General features: G+C 34.1%; 1 protein-coding gene across 1 annotated transcript; it reads left to right on the forward strand.

Moving 5' to 3' along the window:
* Window positions 1-514: 514 nt before the first annotated feature.
* Window positions 515-18,392, forward strand: LOC132544632 (carnitine O-acetyltransferase-like). The gene is made up of 15 exons (XM_060208251.1): window positions 515-615; window positions 4,848-5,036; window positions 5,739-5,819; window positions 6,059-6,177; window positions 6,646-6,699; window positions 9,442-9,610; window positions 9,937-10,108; window positions 10,632-10,807; window positions 11,610-11,710; window positions 12,009-12,128; window positions 12,354-12,476; window positions 12,869-13,067; window positions 13,325-13,462; window positions 13,884-13,970; window positions 14,504-18,392. The coding sequence occupies exons 1-15, from the start codon at window positions 589-591 to the stop codon at window positions 14,630-14,632; spliced, it is 1,884 nt and encodes a 627-aa protein (XP_060064234.1). The 5' UTR covers window positions 515-588; the 3' UTR covers window positions 14,633-18,392.
* Window positions 18,393-19,766: the final 1,374 nt, after the last annotated feature.

Below are 19,766 nucleotides of genomic sequence, written 5' to 3' on the forward strand. Positions count from 1 at the left end.
ACAGCTTTCCACCAAGGTGTATGATAAACATGATGACATGATGACGAAGCAGATGACTCTTCCGGCACACCTGGTCTTATTCACCTTGTACTTTTTCAGGAGTTTCCGTGTAAATTTTTCTTTTGACGATATTTTGCCCTATTTTTATTAAATTTGAGTTTGGTTTATGATTATCTTGACATGTTGGTATTTTCTTGTTTTTATATACATATATCACAGATCGTGGGTTGGGGGAGACAAATGCATGCTTAAAGGGAAGTAACTGCTACAAAATTATGTGACCGTCACAGACAGATTGTTTTTCGTCGCATTGACTGCATTTGTTTATCATATCGGTATTCATTTATTATGTTTATTTAGCTATCTATAATTTATTTTATTTCTTTGATCGGTTGGTTTTCGTCCCATAATCATTGTTGGCGTTTGATCTTTTGACATCTTTTCATAAAACGAAAGTAACTCCGGAAGTAACACATAATTTGTGCGCATGTGTACAAGTTGTAAACAGCTGAAGAAATTCGTCTTTATCACTACCTGTGAACTTTGTACCTGTCTCTGCATATACAAACGTCATACTTAAACGGTGTCATGTTGCGAATACTGAGTCGATCCACAGTGAGTATCCTTACTTTTAGGATTCTTAATAGATGCATTGGAGACATAGAAACCCTCTATTTCCGTGACTGACATCATTGCAAGCTTATCTGTAAATGTGCGTTCGGATTGTTATCTTGATATGTGTCTGACACCTCCATGTTAAACAATTGCTGACTACTAAAAACGACAATTTTCAGGGCCATACAAAAACATACAGAATTTATACCGAATGCATATATATATATGTGAGAGTTTATTCATAGTAACCTCTGTGTACATATATACAATACCATCATTGTATTTTATCTGAAAATGAACATGCCCATTTTGTACAATTTAAGTTAAGTTAAGGTCCTCATCAGCTTCAACTTCAACACAACAGTTCGACTTCCGTCTGGCTCGGACAGGTGGCTGATTTGGATAGCAAATTAAAAATACTTTCACATCTACACTTGACATTGTACATGGATATCTCCTGTCTGTGTTCTGATGGTCATGAGCTGCAATCATGATTCATGTCAAAATTTGAGCAAAATGAAAACTGTTGAATCTGAATGAAAATGAATAATTGATACTCTTTGTCTCAAAGTAAAATGTTGTTGATGATGCATATAAATGTGCAGGTGAAATAAAAACAATTCTTACAAATAAAATACTATTCGAACCATATTGATCAAATTGGCATAACTAATTATAAGTACACTGAATTAAAAGCAAGAAACAAGTATATAACAAGCAGTTTGACAGATAAAGAGGTCATACATGTAATTTCAAAACCTGTAAATGATTGTATACATACAGCAAAATATATACTAGTATACCCCAAATAGAATGAAACAACACATAGATTAAAGCATAAGTGATTTCCTATATATATCTGTATAAATTTTGCATGCAGATTTGATAGTGTGTTTTTATAATGTCCCATTATCGGACTTTTAAACTCTTTGCTTTCACCTGCACAGTTCAGTTTCCATATTGCTTTAGTCCAGTTTTTTATACTCCATGCATCCCTTCAGATAATCTGATGGACTCTTGGGAAGATTTTACACCAGGGTCATATATCACACCATATCTATACACGTGATCAGATTTCAGTGGTCAACATTCAAGGTCAATTTCAAAAGGTCACCCAAGACCATCTTTGCGTAAAAAAAATTATTTTTCAGTAATCTCTGAACAATGCATTTCATTATTCTGCATGCCATGCATATATAGCATTATAGTTAAAAGTTCTATGCCTGATTATAAAAAGGTTTTAGTGGTCATCGATCAGTGTTAAACCTCAAAGGCTAGGCCACATTTTAACTTGGCCATACATGTTTTAAAGTAAAGAACTTGAGTACAAGATGTCTCATGATAATTAGCACTGAACAGACATGGTTGATATTTATATGAAAAGATGATAGAGGTATATCTATGTGAGCCCCAGCAGATGTACTTTGTTTTTAATTAATTTATTTATCTATTTATTTATTGTTTTGGAACAGACATACTGAAACAAATCTCCTAATCATTTAATTTTAAACTTCTAACTTATATGGAATTCAATCATGACCTATTTTGACTGGCTGTGATCAACAGTAGATCATTAGGCATATCTGCCACTATGAAATGTGGTTATACATATATGTATCTGCATATTGAATATACAGATTGTACTGGCAGATAAAGTGGAATAGTGCTGTCATTTTCAAATAAGTTAAAGATGTCTACATTTGTGTTTTAAATTGTAATGGAAATTAATATGTGCAGCTCATCAATACAGTGTGTGTCCACCATTGGAATTGATGCATACTTGACAAGTGTGCTGAAAAATGCCTGGGGACTTCCATTCCATATTCTTACAAGTGCATGTGACAGGTCAATAACGTCAATAGCTGATTTTGGAGGCAACATAAGCAACACTGCATCTCGTCCCACAAGTGTTCTATAGGCGACATATCCAATGACATTGCAGGCCAGGGCAGCACATTCGCATTGTTCTGGATCAAAAGTCGGTGACGGCCAACACAATGTGCAGACAAGCATTATCCTGTTGCATGCATGGTGTTTTGTTGCTGCACAAATGGAATGATGTGAAGCCAAATGATTTTGTGGAAGCATCTGATGCCTGTAAGTGTGCCATCCACATCCACATCTACAAGAGCTGTTTTCCACAAAATGAGATGCAACCCCACCCCATAACACTACCTATGCTGAATGGACATCATGGAATCACACAACCGTCATTGAAACATTCACCAGCATGACAGTACACTCTAGAATGATCATCACTGCTGTCAAGATGAAGTCTGGACTCATCTGTGAAAAGAACATGTGCCCAGTTTCAAGCTTTAATCAATAAAACTGAGCAATACATGGACATTTTACACTGGCACAGTTTCTTTTTTCTGCTAGTATATATATTGTATACAATGGTAATCAACCATGTGATGTCACAATTCCAAATTCCAGGTAATGCTCAAAACACAAGGATTAAAGATGAAGTAGTACTGCCATTTTAGATCTACTTAAAGATGTCTACATTTGTTTTTTAAAATGTAATAGAAATCAATATGTTTATATATATATATATACATATATGTAATGTTAATCAACCAGATGATGCCACAATTCCGTATTCCAGGTAATGTACGCAACACAGGAAATAGGATTAGTTTATATAGTGACATATATTTAATGTACATTATATACACATACATATTGATCTAGACAATTAATGCACCTTGGCAGCTTTAAGAGTACCAGGGTAAATAGTCATGAAGAGGCAATGACTAAACCGGTAGTCATTCTATCATAAAAACCAGTAAATTTCCTGCTTTCATTTATCTGTGTGAGTACACTCCTTTTCCAGCATATACAGAGATATAGAAGGAAAGACTTGAAAAATTATTTTGAATCCAACGGAATTTCGACTCAAGTGATTTCAAGACCACAAGTTTCAATTGTATTGTATATTAATTTGCTATACTTGCAATCAGTTTATTTTCTTTTTTCTTTATTTTGTATCGTTTTTAAATGACAAAAATACTGTTGGATTTTTTAAAAGCACGTAACTATAGATACAAGTTTAGTGCCTGACATCGCGTGGGTTGAGTGACATATTCGATTGCTTTGACTGTAAATGCATGTTCATCATAACTTATACAGGCCTTCATGTTCATCTATATATTAAAAGAAGATTTTTGTCTCCCAAACATTAGCTTTAATATTAATTTAATTAATTAATTTAATATTAATATTGATTGACTAGGCCTAGCATATGCTACTACACACGCTGTCACATTCATGTTTAAAGATTTGTGGAATTTCTGAAAAATATAACTCAAACAATACGCAGATGGTAAAATTCTTTGCCATATGATCACTTACTAGTATTTAAATATATGTTAAGTATTCTTATGCATTTTTGGTGTGTCTGTCAGTGTAAATGTTTACAGATGAGTCTGGGCACTCTGATATCACAATTACAGGGGTGAAAATATAGGACAGTTCATGAATACACATCTAGGTGTGTAGATAGTCTGAGGATTTCACTTAAACCTTACCCAATACATATATGCATGTAGTTATCTGGATCATGACCATAGACTAAAGTTCAAAATGACGATCAGAATACATCTGTGGATGAAAACTTGTAGTACTGATCCAACACTGAACTTTATCAGCTGATGGTGATAGTAAAAGTTGTCATTACTTCATTGAACATTACATAGATCAAAATCAGGTACGTGCACTCTCCTTCTGGTGTCACAAATTAATTATCAGATATGATTTATTTCAGTTTTCTTTTAGCTAGCTCTCCCTCATTAATGATCTGAACTGACATTTCTTAAAATTTTCAATAAGTAGTCATGAGGGAGGGAACACTGTACAGCTGTGTATGTGTATTTTTAACAGATGATTTGGCTATATAATTGGGACAACACAGTGTTCAATAGGATTACTATATACTGTGATCAGGAGACTTATTATTTGTTTCCCAATGCTCATCAATTAAAGTGGCAACCTATTTTTATACTGCATACATCAATTGAAGTCCAACCTAATGGTTTCTGTTCTAGACATTCCAAAGGTACAGTGACAGTTGCCCTGACGTACCTTGGAATAAAGCTTTAGTAGTCTGCTATATATTTGGTCATGTACACGTTATATTTTGCGTTCCTGAGGTGTAGTGAGAGTTGTGGGCCATTTTAGCATTAAGATATCTAGCCTGTATGTTAAGCTTCTTTTGTTTCTGTATACAGTCCCGAGGAATAGTGAGAGTTACCCAGTGTACATCAACAGCCATGACACAGCCACCTCCAGGAAAGATGTTCTCTCTTCAAGCATCACTGCCCCGCCTTCCAGTCCCTCCACTCGAACAGACCCTCAACAAATACCTGAAGTCTGTCAGACCCTTACTCAGTGATGAGGAATTCAAGACCACAGAACAGGTACTGTTGTGGCCATAACATACATTTTATATGGTATTGGATTGTGATATAATCACAGTATTTTTAAATTTGATATTCTATTCTATTTGTAAAATGCTTTATCTACAAGACATGATACCTTTCTTTCACTGCAGTAAGGATGTTTAAATCATCATTCCTCTGGCATTATCTGATGCAATAGTTTGTTATTAATTTTTACATGTATAGATTATGTGTAGGTTTCAAATTGGCCAACATTAATTAGCTAAGTCCTGAAGTACACCAAACAAGTTTCTGAAAGCAATCAAACTCTTTATAAAGGAGATTTACTTACATGTATATTATAAGAGTCAATGTTTGCAAGTGTTATTGTTATACTCAGCATTTTTCAGAAAACTGCTAGAAATACATGTATTTGTTAAGCATTGTGGATGTATTACTATATGTCCCCATTGTATATATTAGTTTGCAAATTGTTATTACTTTAATGTTTTATATTTAAACTAGAACACCAAAATCTAAAATTATGTCACTCTTACATGGATTTCTTTTAATCTATACAGATAAAAAATACTTCATTGGTATATCAAAATGGATTACCTATATTGAGTAAATATTTGTGAGTCATTGTATTGTTAAGATGCGTTAAAATTAGGTTTGTTGATTATTAGGTTCTCTATTATCGTAAATCATTACTAGATTGTGTTTCGGTTTTTCTAATAGATAGTACAGGACTTCAGTAGAAACCCAGGACCTAAACTTCAGAAACTTTTAGAGTACAAAGCCAACCAGGAGGAAAACTGGGTAAGTAAAATTGAAGACTGAAAGTATATCATAATATGTATTTAAAAAGTTGTAAAATGTTGAGTAAACAGAGTGTTTTTTCATTTCATTCCCTATAAACACTACCTGTTGGTACTATATATACATGCAATGCACAATGATCAATTTGTGTAAACTTTTTTCAAACAAAATAATTTGGGTGATAAATTTAATTAACTCTGTTGACATGATTTCTGAGATTTCTTGGTGACAAATTTCAGCTATCAGATTGGTGGATGAAGACAGCCTACCTTGAGTTTAGATCACCTGTTCCAGTAAATGTTAGTCCTGGTATTGTATTCCCTCGACAGAGCTACCGAGACAAGGAAGGACAACTGAGGTTAGACTCTACAACTGTAGTGTACACCTGTAAAAAATCACTGTGATATTGTAATGAAACTGGATGACAGTTGCTTATAGGTTGACTTTCAGTTATTGCTTGTTTTGATTCAATTAAATTAAATTACTTGTAAAAGTTTAGTCTTAAACCAACAAAAATGTTTATTTTTCTGGTGATAATGACCAAACATGTTAATACAACAATTCACATCTATTGTATTTCCTTTAAGAATGCCAATAAATGTTACTCTATAGTGCTTTAACAAGTCCTTCCCCACGAAGAGGTAAATGTTACACATGACACCTATCAAAATATATTTATGTAGTAACATTGCTCTCTAGTGCTTATTTCAGAAAAGACGTCTTTAAAGTTACAACACTATCAGAAATTATAATAACATCTTATAAAAATGACTATTAAGATGGCATTTTAATGTCTGTTGTCTTTATAAATAGATCTTTTTTTCAGATTTGCATCCAAGTTAATTGCTGGTGTCTTGGATTTCAAGGTCATGATAGACACGTAAGATTCTTTTTTTAAGGAAAATTCAATATTTTTTGTCTAGTTGGAGGGATAGTTGATAGTTTATTGTAAACATTTCTTTTAAAGATTAAGTGAAAATATTGAACAAGATATTTGCCACTTACTTGTTGACCTTCTTCAGGAGAATAAATTGTACAGTGAACTCCAACAGGACTTTGTTGGTGACCTCAAACAGGGCATTGACTTGTTTTGTGAACTCCAACATGACATTGTTGGTGAACTCCAACAGGACATTGATTTGTTTGGTGAACTACAACAGGACATTGGCTTGTTTGGTGACCTCCAACAGGACATTGATTTGTTTGGTGACCTCCAACAGGACATTGATTTGTTTGGTGAACTCCAACAGGACATTGATTTGTTTGGTGAACTCCAACAGGACATTGATTTGTTTGGTGAACTACAACAGGGCATTGGCTTGTTTGGTGACCTCCCACATGACATTGACTTGTTTGGTGACCTCCCTCAGGACATTGATTTGTTTGGTGACCTCCCTCAGGACATTGACTTGTTTGGTGTCAGGACACCTTGTTTGGTCCCTCAGGACATTGACTTGTTTGGTGACCTCCCTCAGGACATTGACTTGTTTGGTGACCTCCCTCAGGACATTGACTTGTTTGGTGACCTCCCTCAGGACATTGACTTGTTTGGTGACCTCCCTCAGGACATTGCCTTGTTTGGTGACCTCCTACAGGACATTGACTTGTTTGGTGACCTCCCATAGCATGCTGACTTGTTTGGTGACCTCCCTCAGGACATTGATTTGTTTGGTGACCTCCTACAGGACATTGACTTGTTTGGTGACCTCCCATAGCATGCTGACTTGTTTGGTGACCTCCCTCAGGACATGGACTTGTTTGGTGACCTCCCATAGCATGCTGACTTGTTTGGTGACCTCCCTCAGGACATTGACTTGTTTGGTGACCTCCCTCAGGACATTGACTTGTTTGGTGACCTCCCTCAGGACATTGACTTGTTTGGTGACCTCCCATAGCATGCTGACTTGTTTGGTGACCTCCTACAGGACGTGACCTTCCATAGAATGTTGACTTGTTCAATTAACACTGACGAGAGACTGACATGTTTTATTTTCCAATGATGAAAAGTTCATGGTTATTGTGTCGTTCGGGTGTCTTCTGTTTTAGTCAGGCTGTTCCCAATTCGCTGGTATGGTTTGGTTCATATTGGCATTAAGTATATTCTCTTTCATATACAGTGAACCTTTGATAATTTGAATACTGATAGTAGACAAAACTCACCATGCAGACTCAAATGTTGGATTTCCATAATACTAATTATATTCACCAGTCTGGAAATTAGAATTCTAACTTTTGGGAGTACTTTTGGGAAATGGAATGAAGTTTTCTTTGTAGTATTCCTGCAATAGTATGGGCATTTGTTTTGTTACCACATGAAGAAAATTTGTTGTGTTCTGTTTCCTGTACCAGAGGTGTACTGCATACTGCTAGACACCATGTTTAATCCAAGCGACTGCCACTCTATCATCACCCAAAGCGTTCCCTTTTAGGACTCTTGTTAAAGTTAATGGTACTTCTATACAGGACCAATTGAAATAATTGTAAGGAAAGTATCAGAACTTTAGTCTAGTCTTGTTTTTAAACATTTGACAATTAATTTTCAATACCTTTATACATGGCATGTTCTATATGGAGAGAAATGTTGTTGTTTCCTAAGTTTTTTGTATGATACTAACTGGGATATATATTGTTATATTAACATAAATCGTAATGAGATGAAATAGATCAAAAATGTAATGAAAACTTGATATAAATTATAGAAATAGGAAATCATAGAAATGTGACATCATAGAAATGTGACATCATAGAAGTTCGAATCTAATAAGACTAATAACAATAGGGGAATTGTCCCTCTATACTTTCACATATGTAATGAGGAAAAACATGGCATAGATTTCCATGTTATCATTCAACTAATAGATAAGAAAGTGAAATGAGAAGAAAAAATCAATTTTTGAATTACAGTATTTCATTATGTTTAAATTGGTAAATCTCCTACACACATGTATTTAAAATACTTAAATGTGTTCATTATGCAGTCAGCTAAACCGACTCACTTGATTCTGAAAATAATTCCAGTTGACAACAAACTATCATCAACAAATTGGCCAGAAAATTGTGGCAAAACACCATAAGTACTCTATATGTAAATTTTATTCAGAAAGAATGGATTATTAAATATGAATTAGTAAAAGATCATTGTTGATACAGAGCAGACATTCAAGGACTCATCTGCAATATTTCACTTTAATGAATAGCGAAAACCTTCCCCTTGGAAATTTTAATTCTTATATAACTATTTTTGAAAAAGAAACTTACTCAAACAATAAAAGACATTTTTTTTACAGTCAATACTATGTAGACATTTGAAAACAATCATACTGATGACTTCATCATCAGGTAATCAAGGGAGATAACCCTGGTTATATTGGTGATTGTCTAAACACGACTGTCTGGAAAACACGTCATCTGGATGATTTTGACCAGGAAGGAAGGTGTTCAGATTGTCGAGGGTCCACTGTAGTACTCATATAATTACTGAGTGTAACTAGCAATTACATTGATACATTTTGTATTTGAAATAAGACAAAGGAACATAGTAATCATCACAGATCTTACAAAAATGTCTTTATCATAAATTACCTTTTTGGTCTATATTATAAATCACATTTTTGGTCTACAGCCAGAACTTGCCTGTGGAACACATGGGTAAAAAACCTCTGTGTATGACTCAGTACTACAAGATCCTGTCTGCTTGTCGGACACCTGGTAAAAAGTGTGACAGTTGGGCCTGTTATCCACCGAACGAATCTAACGCTCCAAAGCACATAATAGTGGCTCACAACAATCAGGTAAGTGTATCTACTCTGCATAAACTTCGAGGTTTGTGAGATTTGAAACAAACTAGTAGAAAAAGGAATGTATTGAATTTTACCTGTAATAAAAATCCCCATTAATGATGTATAGGTTAAATATCTTTACTAGAGTATAGGAGGAATATTCAGGTGTAGAGAAAAAGGGGAAGGTGAAGATTGTTGAACTGAGCTATTGTCAGAATAATTGCCCAAAAAAAGCCTCAAAGTAAAATAATAATGTGAGTCAAAAACAATAACACTTGTTGTGAAACAAGTTTGAAAGCATCTTACAACTAGTCAAAAGAAAATCACCTCTGTTGCAGTTTTTTTCACTAGATGTGTATGGTGCTGATGGCAGGCCCCTGTCTGAGGCCCAGATCTACCGTCAGCTGAAGAGTTTAGTTCAGGAATCAGCACAGGTGGCTACTCCTGTGGGACTCCTTACCACAGAAAACAGGTCAACTTGGGCCAAGGCCTACAGTGAACTAGTAAACGGTAACAAAATAATCTTGAGCTGAAAACCAGCTGATTCTTAGTAATATGCTAGCCCTAGATTTGAGGTTTATTTGTAAAACAATGCCTTTCAACAAAGCACACAACAATGCCAAACGTTTTTGTACATCAAAAAAACATTACAAATGATACGCAAAGTGTGATGTTTTTATCATATGCTGAAGAGCATGGCATCAAACTAGATGGGCAGGATTTTGATGAGATCAAAAATCACTTCAACAAATGAATAGAAGTAAAGAAAGTAGTAACTTGAAAATCTGCATTGTGGTATTTTTCTGGCTTGATCTGTTGCATTTTTGTCTGATTTTTAGTTTTCTCAGGAATCAGGAATATGTTATTTCATGGATAGTTTTAAGCTCCCCACTGTATATACACAACCCATCAGATCATAGCCAGTTCATTTCAGAGAACATTTCCTTGTTCATTGTGTTTTCTGCCCATGACACTTCTTAAGATACATAATACTCATGTATGTTTTGTTTTTGCCTTTTTTAACTGTCCACAGATCAGGAGAACAGTGCCAGCCTCAGAAAAATCAATCACAGTATTTGTTTAGTATGTCTTGACAACAACCTTCCACAGGATATGAGTGATGAACGCAGTGTGGCAGCACAACAAATGTTACACGGGGGAGGTGATAGTCTAAACTCTGGCAATAGGTGGTTTGACAAAACGATTCAGGTAATCTGTTTACATCCTCTTACAACATCATGTATCAAGGTTACAATGTATATTTATAGCAGTAAAATCTAGTGATCTTTAAACAATTATGTATGTATATCACTCTAAACTATAAACATTTGAGTTTTAAAACTGATGTAGATTATATAATCTGACAGTATATATAGATGTAATTCAATGTTTTGTTTCGGGATTATTACCATAATTATACTGCAAGACATACACTATATCCCTTGTCACAATGCACATTGTGAATAATGCTGGGGGTTTTTAATGTTTTAAACTTCTTTTAAATGTTTGATAAGGATTCACATAAATAATGAGGGTGTGATCTTTGATCTTTTATAATACTGGCCACACAAATGTAGATAGTGACATATAAAATGTAACATCAATTACTTTACAATTTTGTAACTCAATAATTTCTCATTTAGTTTCCATATTTATTTTCTTTTTTTTTTCTTTTTGTGACATATTTTTATTGTTATTTTTTTTTTCTTTTTGTGACATATTTTTATTGTTATTTTTTTTTTCTTTTTGTGACATATTTTTATTGTTATTTTTTTTTCTTTTTGTGACATATTTTTATTGTTTTTTTTTTCTTTTTGTGACATATTTTTATTGTTTTTTTTTGGTTTTTTTTGGTGACATGTTTTTGGATTATGGCCTAGGTTTTATATCAGTGCAGGACTAGGGATGTACATGTTTCACAGACATAATTCTAGTAAGTTTACACAGGCTTTGTTAAAACGAATTATAAAAGAATAGATAAAAGTTGAAACTCAATCTTTTCTGCCTTCAGTTTGTGGTTGGGAGAGAGGGGATCAGTGGACTAACCTATGAACACACATCAGCAGAAGGGCCACCTGTTGTGATGCTGCTTGATCATGTCGTGAAATATTGGTGAGTTCAATTGTAGGGCTTGGTTACAGATTCATGTAGCTAAAGCTGGACAGATATGTGACTGATAATCTACTACTGCCAGTTTCTGTGATGCATTGATGCTTTTGTTTTTCTCACATCTGTTTTTCATGTATGAGGAAAAGAGACCTATTATAATTACATGTTATGCTGGGTACAGTTTTACTACCCTGGACTATAGGATTTAGCTTCAATCTTCAAACTCCATATCCGCATCTGAATTATTAATAATTTCTCAATAACATGAAACAAATCCTTGTTGAAGTAATTATTTTTACAGTTCTGAAAACCATTCACCTGGATCAGATACTCCAGCTCCAGCCACTCCCACAAAGCTCACATTCAACCTCAGTAAGAATATCAAAGAAATGATAGACACAGCCCGGACACATCTGGATGTGTAAGTACACATGTTGCAGTTACCTCCCCTGTTACCATATGCCTTTCAAAAGATAAGTTGAATTTTGAAGTTGATTTTACAAAGACTTTTGTTGAATACCAGTATATATATACTTTCCAACAAGAATAGCTTATGTACTTGTATGCTACAATATGTTGTTAAACATTATAATCAATATACATGGAATTGTATCATTTATCAATGTGATGATTTATGATTTTGTAGGCTGGTTGACGATGTGGATCTAAATGTATTTGTGTTCAAAGATTATGGCAAGAATTTCCCAAAGTCACAAAAGATGAGTCCTGACAGTTTCCTACAGAACGCTATACAGCTTGCTTACTACAGGTCAGTATGTCTGATCCTGCTACACTGGCATGTACAGTTTACACAATCTATCATTACTAATAAGATTTGCAAGGGCCCCTGAAATAAGATGTTAAATATTGATGGAGGTAGACCCAAGTGAACTTAATGTACCATCTGTATATTTTCCATAAATATTTTGTATCTGTTTGTGTTGAATAGTTAAGTGAAGTACTGTCCTTTCATTTCCTTTCCCCAATATTTTTTATATGCTCTCTAGCCTGGAAATATCAAATTGAAAAAAACCTATAGATAAAAGGTTTTTATTTCAGCCCCCAGAATTACCTGCATTTATTACATTTATATGCAAATATCACATTCTTTAATCTTGTTGTAAAATTGTTTGTATGTGTGCTTACTTGACCTGACTATAGAATACACAACGAGCCAGCACCGCATTATGAGACTGGTACATTGCGGATGTTCCACCTGGGTAGGACAGATACTATCCGCTCATGTTCAGAGGCCTCACTAGAATTCTGTAAAGCTTTTGTGAATTCAAATACACCTAAGGAGCGTAAGGTTGAGCTACTCAGGAACGCTGTACAAGCACACAAATCTTACACAAACGAGGTATGTCTGTAGTATATACAGTTGTCCAATCATCTTTGACTTCCTATCGTATATCAGGGTTCTCCATTTCATTTCTCATATATTATATAAGAACTATTTACTAAGTCTGTGCTAAAATAACAGAATATGATGTAAATGGTATAATATATAGAGACAAATTTGTATTTTTAACATTTATGAAGGGGTAAACCAGTTGCAAAACTTCATGAAAAAAAAAGAAAAAACTATTCTTTATCATAAAAACCTTGGTGTTGCAGGTGATACAAGGTAACGGTATTGATCGACATCTTCTGGGGCTGAAATTAGCAGCCATAAAGAATGGCATGAATGTACCAGATCTCCATATGGACATGGCGTACACCCTCAGTACACACTTCAGAATGTCAACAAGCCAGGTACTAAAAAACACTTCACCTCAGACTCTCAGATCTACCACACATGAAACGATATGTCAAGGGAAATTTCATAGTCGTTTTTTTTTTTTTTTTTTTTTCGAAAAAAATGTAACACCAAATATTTTGACAATTACAAAACTATTTCTCTTTCCTGAATTCATGTACGATGATGTGAAATCGGAATCTGTTCTTACATACCAGTAATAATATAAATGCAAAAACCATTTTACATGTACCTGTTATCCTTGCAGGTGAATTTAAAAGAAAAGTAACTTTTATTGAATTTTTGTCACTGCTAACAATTGCTCTAATGTCAAAATTCATAAATATACATATGAAGCACATATCTCATTTATAAATAAACAAATGAATGAATAAATACATAAATAAATAAATAAATCATTATGATTTGAATTATTAGGTGCCAGCACACTCTGATTCTGTACTGGTGTTTGGTCCTGTTGTTCCTGATGGCTACGGTGTGTGTTACAACCCACAGGAAACACAGGTAGGATATGTTTCATCTATATAAAGTCTTATATATCTTCAATAAGAAAACCAAGTAGACACCAATAAGATTGTGTGATATTTATGTGAATAATGATGCCCAGGTAAGCTATCTTACTTTGTTCAATAATCAACAGAGTATCTGCTTTAAAATTACTTTTTTTTCATTCCAAGAAAAATTAAAGATGTGATATGCATTATTAGCCTTTTCTTATTGGATGGATTTCTTTAAAAACAATAATGTACATCATTGTTGAACATTATGCAAATGTAAATCTTTATAACCTGCCTGATTCATTTCATATACATAGTGCTTTGCTATAAAGCTACTATATGACGATTATTGTATGATGTGATGCTAAATATTTTGATGGCCAAAAGATACCATATTTGTTAACAATGAAAATATTATTAGTGAGAGAAGGACTTTAATCATGTATACATTGTATGCCATTTACCTTGAAGTAATTACTGGAGTAATGTTATAGTTTAGAAATATCTCCATGAACTGAAGATTTATTATCTATTTCTTAGGTACACTTTGGAGTATCAGCCTTCAATATAACTCCAGAAACAAACTCTAAGAATTACATCAACATGCTGAGGAATACACTGCTCGAGATGAGAGATCTATTCCAGGGATCTATGCAGTCCAAGCTCTGATGTATTTAGACTGCAGAGCATACTTTACTTTATATATGCTTTTGCTGTTCTGAGAAAATCATTTGTTGTTTTGGCTTCCCATTCCCTCATCTACCGGCCAATTCTGAAAACCATGTACTGTATGTATCTGGTCATTAGACAGTCATTATTGTATGTAGGGTTGGCAGGTTAAGTTAGAATGTAGACATGACTGGATGAAAATATGTTCACAAGACTAAAAGGTGAAACCTCTCTAACACTATTTACATGTGTATTACATGTATTACATTTAACTTGGTACATTTCATAGTTGTGTGTGAATATTAAAGAAATGCTGTCAACTTTATGATAGAATGGATGTAATATGTGTGAAGTTATTGAGACAGAGTTTACATGATCAGGATAACTCTTCCAACCATGTATGGATGAGTCTGCCTTTCCTACTCAAGTTTCCAAGCTTTAATTAGTCTGGATAACAATAGAATATTATAATCCCTCGAGAGTGATCTAAACTAAGGGGGAAATATTCTTAAATTGGCTAACACAATGTTTGCAAATAGATGACAACTTTATAATCTTTCCCAAATGGTTTAGATTACTTCATACAACTCTGATGAGGATAAAATTATTATTTTACTCTGATTACTGTTCTGGGTTTCATACATGGAATTTTGCTGTATCAATGCTTAGCATGGTCAACACGATGTCATTGTTTTGTTGCTGTGATGTCATACTATTGTTATGACATGGGAATCCCCCCAATCTCCCCAGGGGTATGACAAAGAAATCTTACCCCAGTAGAAGTGTGGATGTATATGTCCAGGTTAAGAGAAATCTCAGTCATGCCCTGTTTTATTACACAAGTTCCATTATAGACAGATATCTAGACGGTGTGATGTGTAGTGTAAGAATACCCATCGTGTGCCCCACTGATGAAATGATACATTTTTTCTGTCTAGGAAGGACTTTGAAGTCTGTATGCCATGGAATCTCTATGTATGGTGTAAGTGATTGTACAGACATTAGTGAAAAAGTATGATCTAATCTTTTGTTGATGTTTTTAAAGCATTTCAACATTGTTTCAAGTTAAAACAATTTTTTTCCGTTAAAAAGTCAAATGCCTGGCTTGTATTTTTCTTCTGTGGTGCTTGTTTATTTGTTATCATTGCATATGAATGATAAAATTTGGAAAAAAATTGTTTTCTGAAATCCCAGGTTTGATTTTGTATCATGAAATATAGATGTTGGGATCCAACAACTTTTATCATTCAACTAAGCTGCTTTGGGCTACAATTATTCATTTAAAGGCAAATTCTGACACATCGTTTGGATGAAGAGACAGTTTCTAAGATGGCCATAACCTATTAGACTTACTCAGCGGTTTTCTACTGTATAAATATCCACAGATGGTTTGAACCCATAAATTAATTGCCTGTCCCATATGTTTTGAATAAACCTGTAATTTGTCCTCGTACCATGAAAAATTATTTGCTATAGGACATTAAAGGTGTGATATTGGAGGATTTGATACAAATTTGGTATAAATGAAATGCAGTGTTGTTTGTATGTACAGCAAGCGTATCTTTTCCTTAGATGTATCATTACAGAAATGGAAAAAGCAATAGTTGACTTTACTTTCTACTTCAGTTTGAAATCAATGCCGGATTGTGCATTTTGTAGCAGAGAGTGATCTGTATAACAATTATTGAATTTTTTTGGGGGGAAGGGAATAATACTTTTTATCCAGCAATAGGAAACATCTGAGTTGTGATCATGAGAAAGAATAGAATTTTTTTATTTCTGTTTATCAATTTTCACTACTGTATTGTTACAATATATTTGTGTATAGAATGTAATTATCAGATATATTTATTAATTTTCTTTTGATTCACATATATCCAATCATACTATCAATTAATTCTGTCATATTGAACTATGCTTAATGCTAATTTATGAACAGTGTATAAAAATCAGAAAGGAGAAATTTATTGTTGATGCTGCTGGGGATGCAGTACTAATAAAATATGTAATATGTTTTACAGTTGTGAAGTGTAGTGATATCACTGCTACATCATATTCCAGTGACCATAGTTGTTAATAGGATGTAAAGAAAGAATCAACTTAACTAAACTATCCCTTTCTCATGGAAGTTTCCAATATTGCTTCTTCAAAACCAAACTACAGAATTATCACAATTGTAGGTGATAAAATTATATCAAACAGGTCTCGACTTGTAAAATCAAGAATGCTAGTGAAGAAATTTATTTTTACAAAGCCTTAATCATTCCTTTTTCTTTCTATTTGGATAGTCTTTATGTTATGTGTTCCAAAATTTCTACCTCGAACAATTTCCTGTTCTGAAGACAAAGTTAAGGAATATACATGTATAGCAACAAATCACCATGATTTAGTGGTGTGATGATTTCTGTTACAATTAATGGTCAATGTTTCCATCAACTCAGTATAGTTTAACACTTATCTGATACCTTATTATAGTACTGTTATGTATCGGCTTAACATTTGTATAGGATATGTTATAGAATTTGCAGTTATTGACTTAAACACGGAACTTATACAAGCATATTTGGATTAGCTTTTTGGAAGGGCTGATGAGAGAAGCATTCCTGATTTCCAGATATCAAAATATAACACATGGTCGGTAATATCCATGGAGACAACAAAAAAACTTGATACGATTCAAATCAGCTCTGTTTACAAAGTCTATACTGGTTTTACTCATATTGAGATTCTTTCACTTACTGAGTTACAGAGGAACATTTGCCTAAGATTGTTTTTCATGATTTTCCATTAAGCTGTCAATATTTCACCCAGTGTTAAAAGCACCCTAAATACACCAAAAGTCCCATATATTCCAACTTTATCATCCAACATGTAGCCAACCATTTATTGATGTTTGCCCTGTTTTTAACAGCATCAAAATTTCTAAGTATACAGTAATTTGGAACGTTTTACCCGGGAATATACCAGTAAAACACCTACCCCTGCCCCCACCCTCTCCCAGAACTACAGGTTCTGTTTAGGGCTATTCCAGTAAAACACCTATCTCACCCACCTGGACTTCATGTTCTGTTTAGGGCTATTCCAGTAAAACACCTATCTCACCCACCTGGACTTCATGTTCTGTTTAGGGCTATTCCAGTAAAACACCTATTGAAACTAGAGAATTGATAGTGCATAACATTTTACACAAAGACTTGTCGCTAGTTGTTCGAAAGGCTTCTCATGCAAGACAAAGTCCTTGATTATGACTTGTTTCAAGCCACTGTAGGAAGCTGACCCACATTTACTTTATTGTAATGTATTTCAAGCAATGATGATAAAAACAGTAATGAGAGTTGTTAGGTATTGTAAGAATGTTTGACCTGATAAGCTTGTGTGATAACCCATTGAATCAGTTGTTTTAATGAAATAATCTTCAGTTCTCCTTCGAAAGCTTTAGTTGATTAAGGACTGTGTACAATTCGGAAATGTGCAGCATTGATATCTCTTGATTAAAGGAAAAGAAAAAATGATTCTGTGTAACATGAATGTATATGTAGGATATAACTGGCTTTTCCTGACTACTTTCTATTCTTCTTAAAGATTTACCAAAAGAATAGCACACCAAATATCTAAAGCATGTCAATAGGGACACATTGTTGTTTTTGCTGCAGTTGATAGCAAATATTCTTGGATTGGGTTGTTTCGGATTGAATATGCAGAATTGTATGGTCATCGAGTTGTTGATATGACTGATTGAAATAAAAGTGATTGAAATACACCGGGATTTTTTTTATATTGAATCAGCTCAAGAATATGAAGTGAATTGATCCACTACCATGCGATAAAATTTAGACTGGAAGGGAAAAACACTGGACTAAATGTCTTTCGTTTTTACTTGTAGATATATTGGTGATGCCCTGTCTTGAAATAACTAGAAATATATAGTTCATTGTATATACCCGTCTGAACTGAAAGTCGAAGACGAGACGTGTAACCATATATGCCTGCAAATGCACCAGCTGATTATTTCGATCTTTAACTTCAGCGAAACCATTATTTCTGGACAGTGACCCACTACTTCCACAATATATATAGTTTACATGGGGCTGGATTCAAATGTCACAATTTCCATGATAGGATGTCAGTGGCAAACAAGGATTTAAGATATTTTGATATATACTATAACACACTAAATAATATACCCAGTCTCGCAAAGAGCGAGATTCTTCTGAGACCGAAGAAGTAGAAATTTTGGCGTTGCAGCCGGTGCTACGAATCATTGGCGGAAAAATATTAACAGCAATAAAAGGTCGGGAAATTGTGCAAAATTGTCCGAATTCTGTTTATTTAAATTAAATGATGTTGCTACAATATGCCATCGATCTTGTTAATTGTTAATTTTAAATTTCTTTGTCGTATCATTCAAACTGCATGACGCCCACATATGCAGTATCTGTATCAACACTGTGGATATAATAAAGAAATGCTGAAAAGTTCTACAAAAAAATCACGTCACATGTACGACAAGCAGCTTGGTCTTCTCTTAATGGAAATGGTAGGGTAAACACATGCATGCCCTGTTCGGAGCCGAGAATGGACAACTTCTTCACTACGGTTTGTTGGGTCAGGAAGGGATGTTCTTGCAGTTTCTTGCATTTTGAGTAGTTGGTTACTAGTCTATTGAAACCATCGTTGCTGTCAACTATCTTTGTATACAGCCTTTATGGAGAGTTTAAGATCAGTATATGGTAATTCATGTAGTCTGTAAGAGATTTAGGGCGTTTTTCTACTGTATACAGCCTATATGGTTGGTTTAAGATCAGTATATGGCTGTTTATGTAGTCTGTCACAGATTTAGGGCGTTTTTGACTGTATACAGCCTTTATGGAGAGTTTAAGATCAGTATATGGTAATTAATGTAGTCTGTAACAGATTTAGGGCGTTTTTGACTGTATACAGCCTATATGTGTAGTAATTTATGGTCTGTAACAGAGGGCGTTTTTGACTGTATACAGCCTATATGGAGGGTTTAAGATCAGTGTATGGTAATTTATGTAGTCTGTAACAGATTTAGGGCGTTTTTAACTGTATACAGCCTTTATGGAGGGTTTAAGATCAGTATATGGTTGTTTATGTAGTCTGTCACAGATTT

The sequence above is a fragment of the Ylistrum balloti genome, unplaced genomic scaffold (genome assembly GCF_031769215.1).
Source record: "Ylistrum balloti isolate Yb309-2 unplaced genomic scaffold, AGI_CSIRO_Ybal_v1 Utg369806, whole genome shotgun sequence".
NCBI classification, from domain to species: Eukaryota; Metazoa; Mollusca; class Bivalvia; order Pectinida; family Pectinidae; genus Ylistrum; species Ylistrum balloti.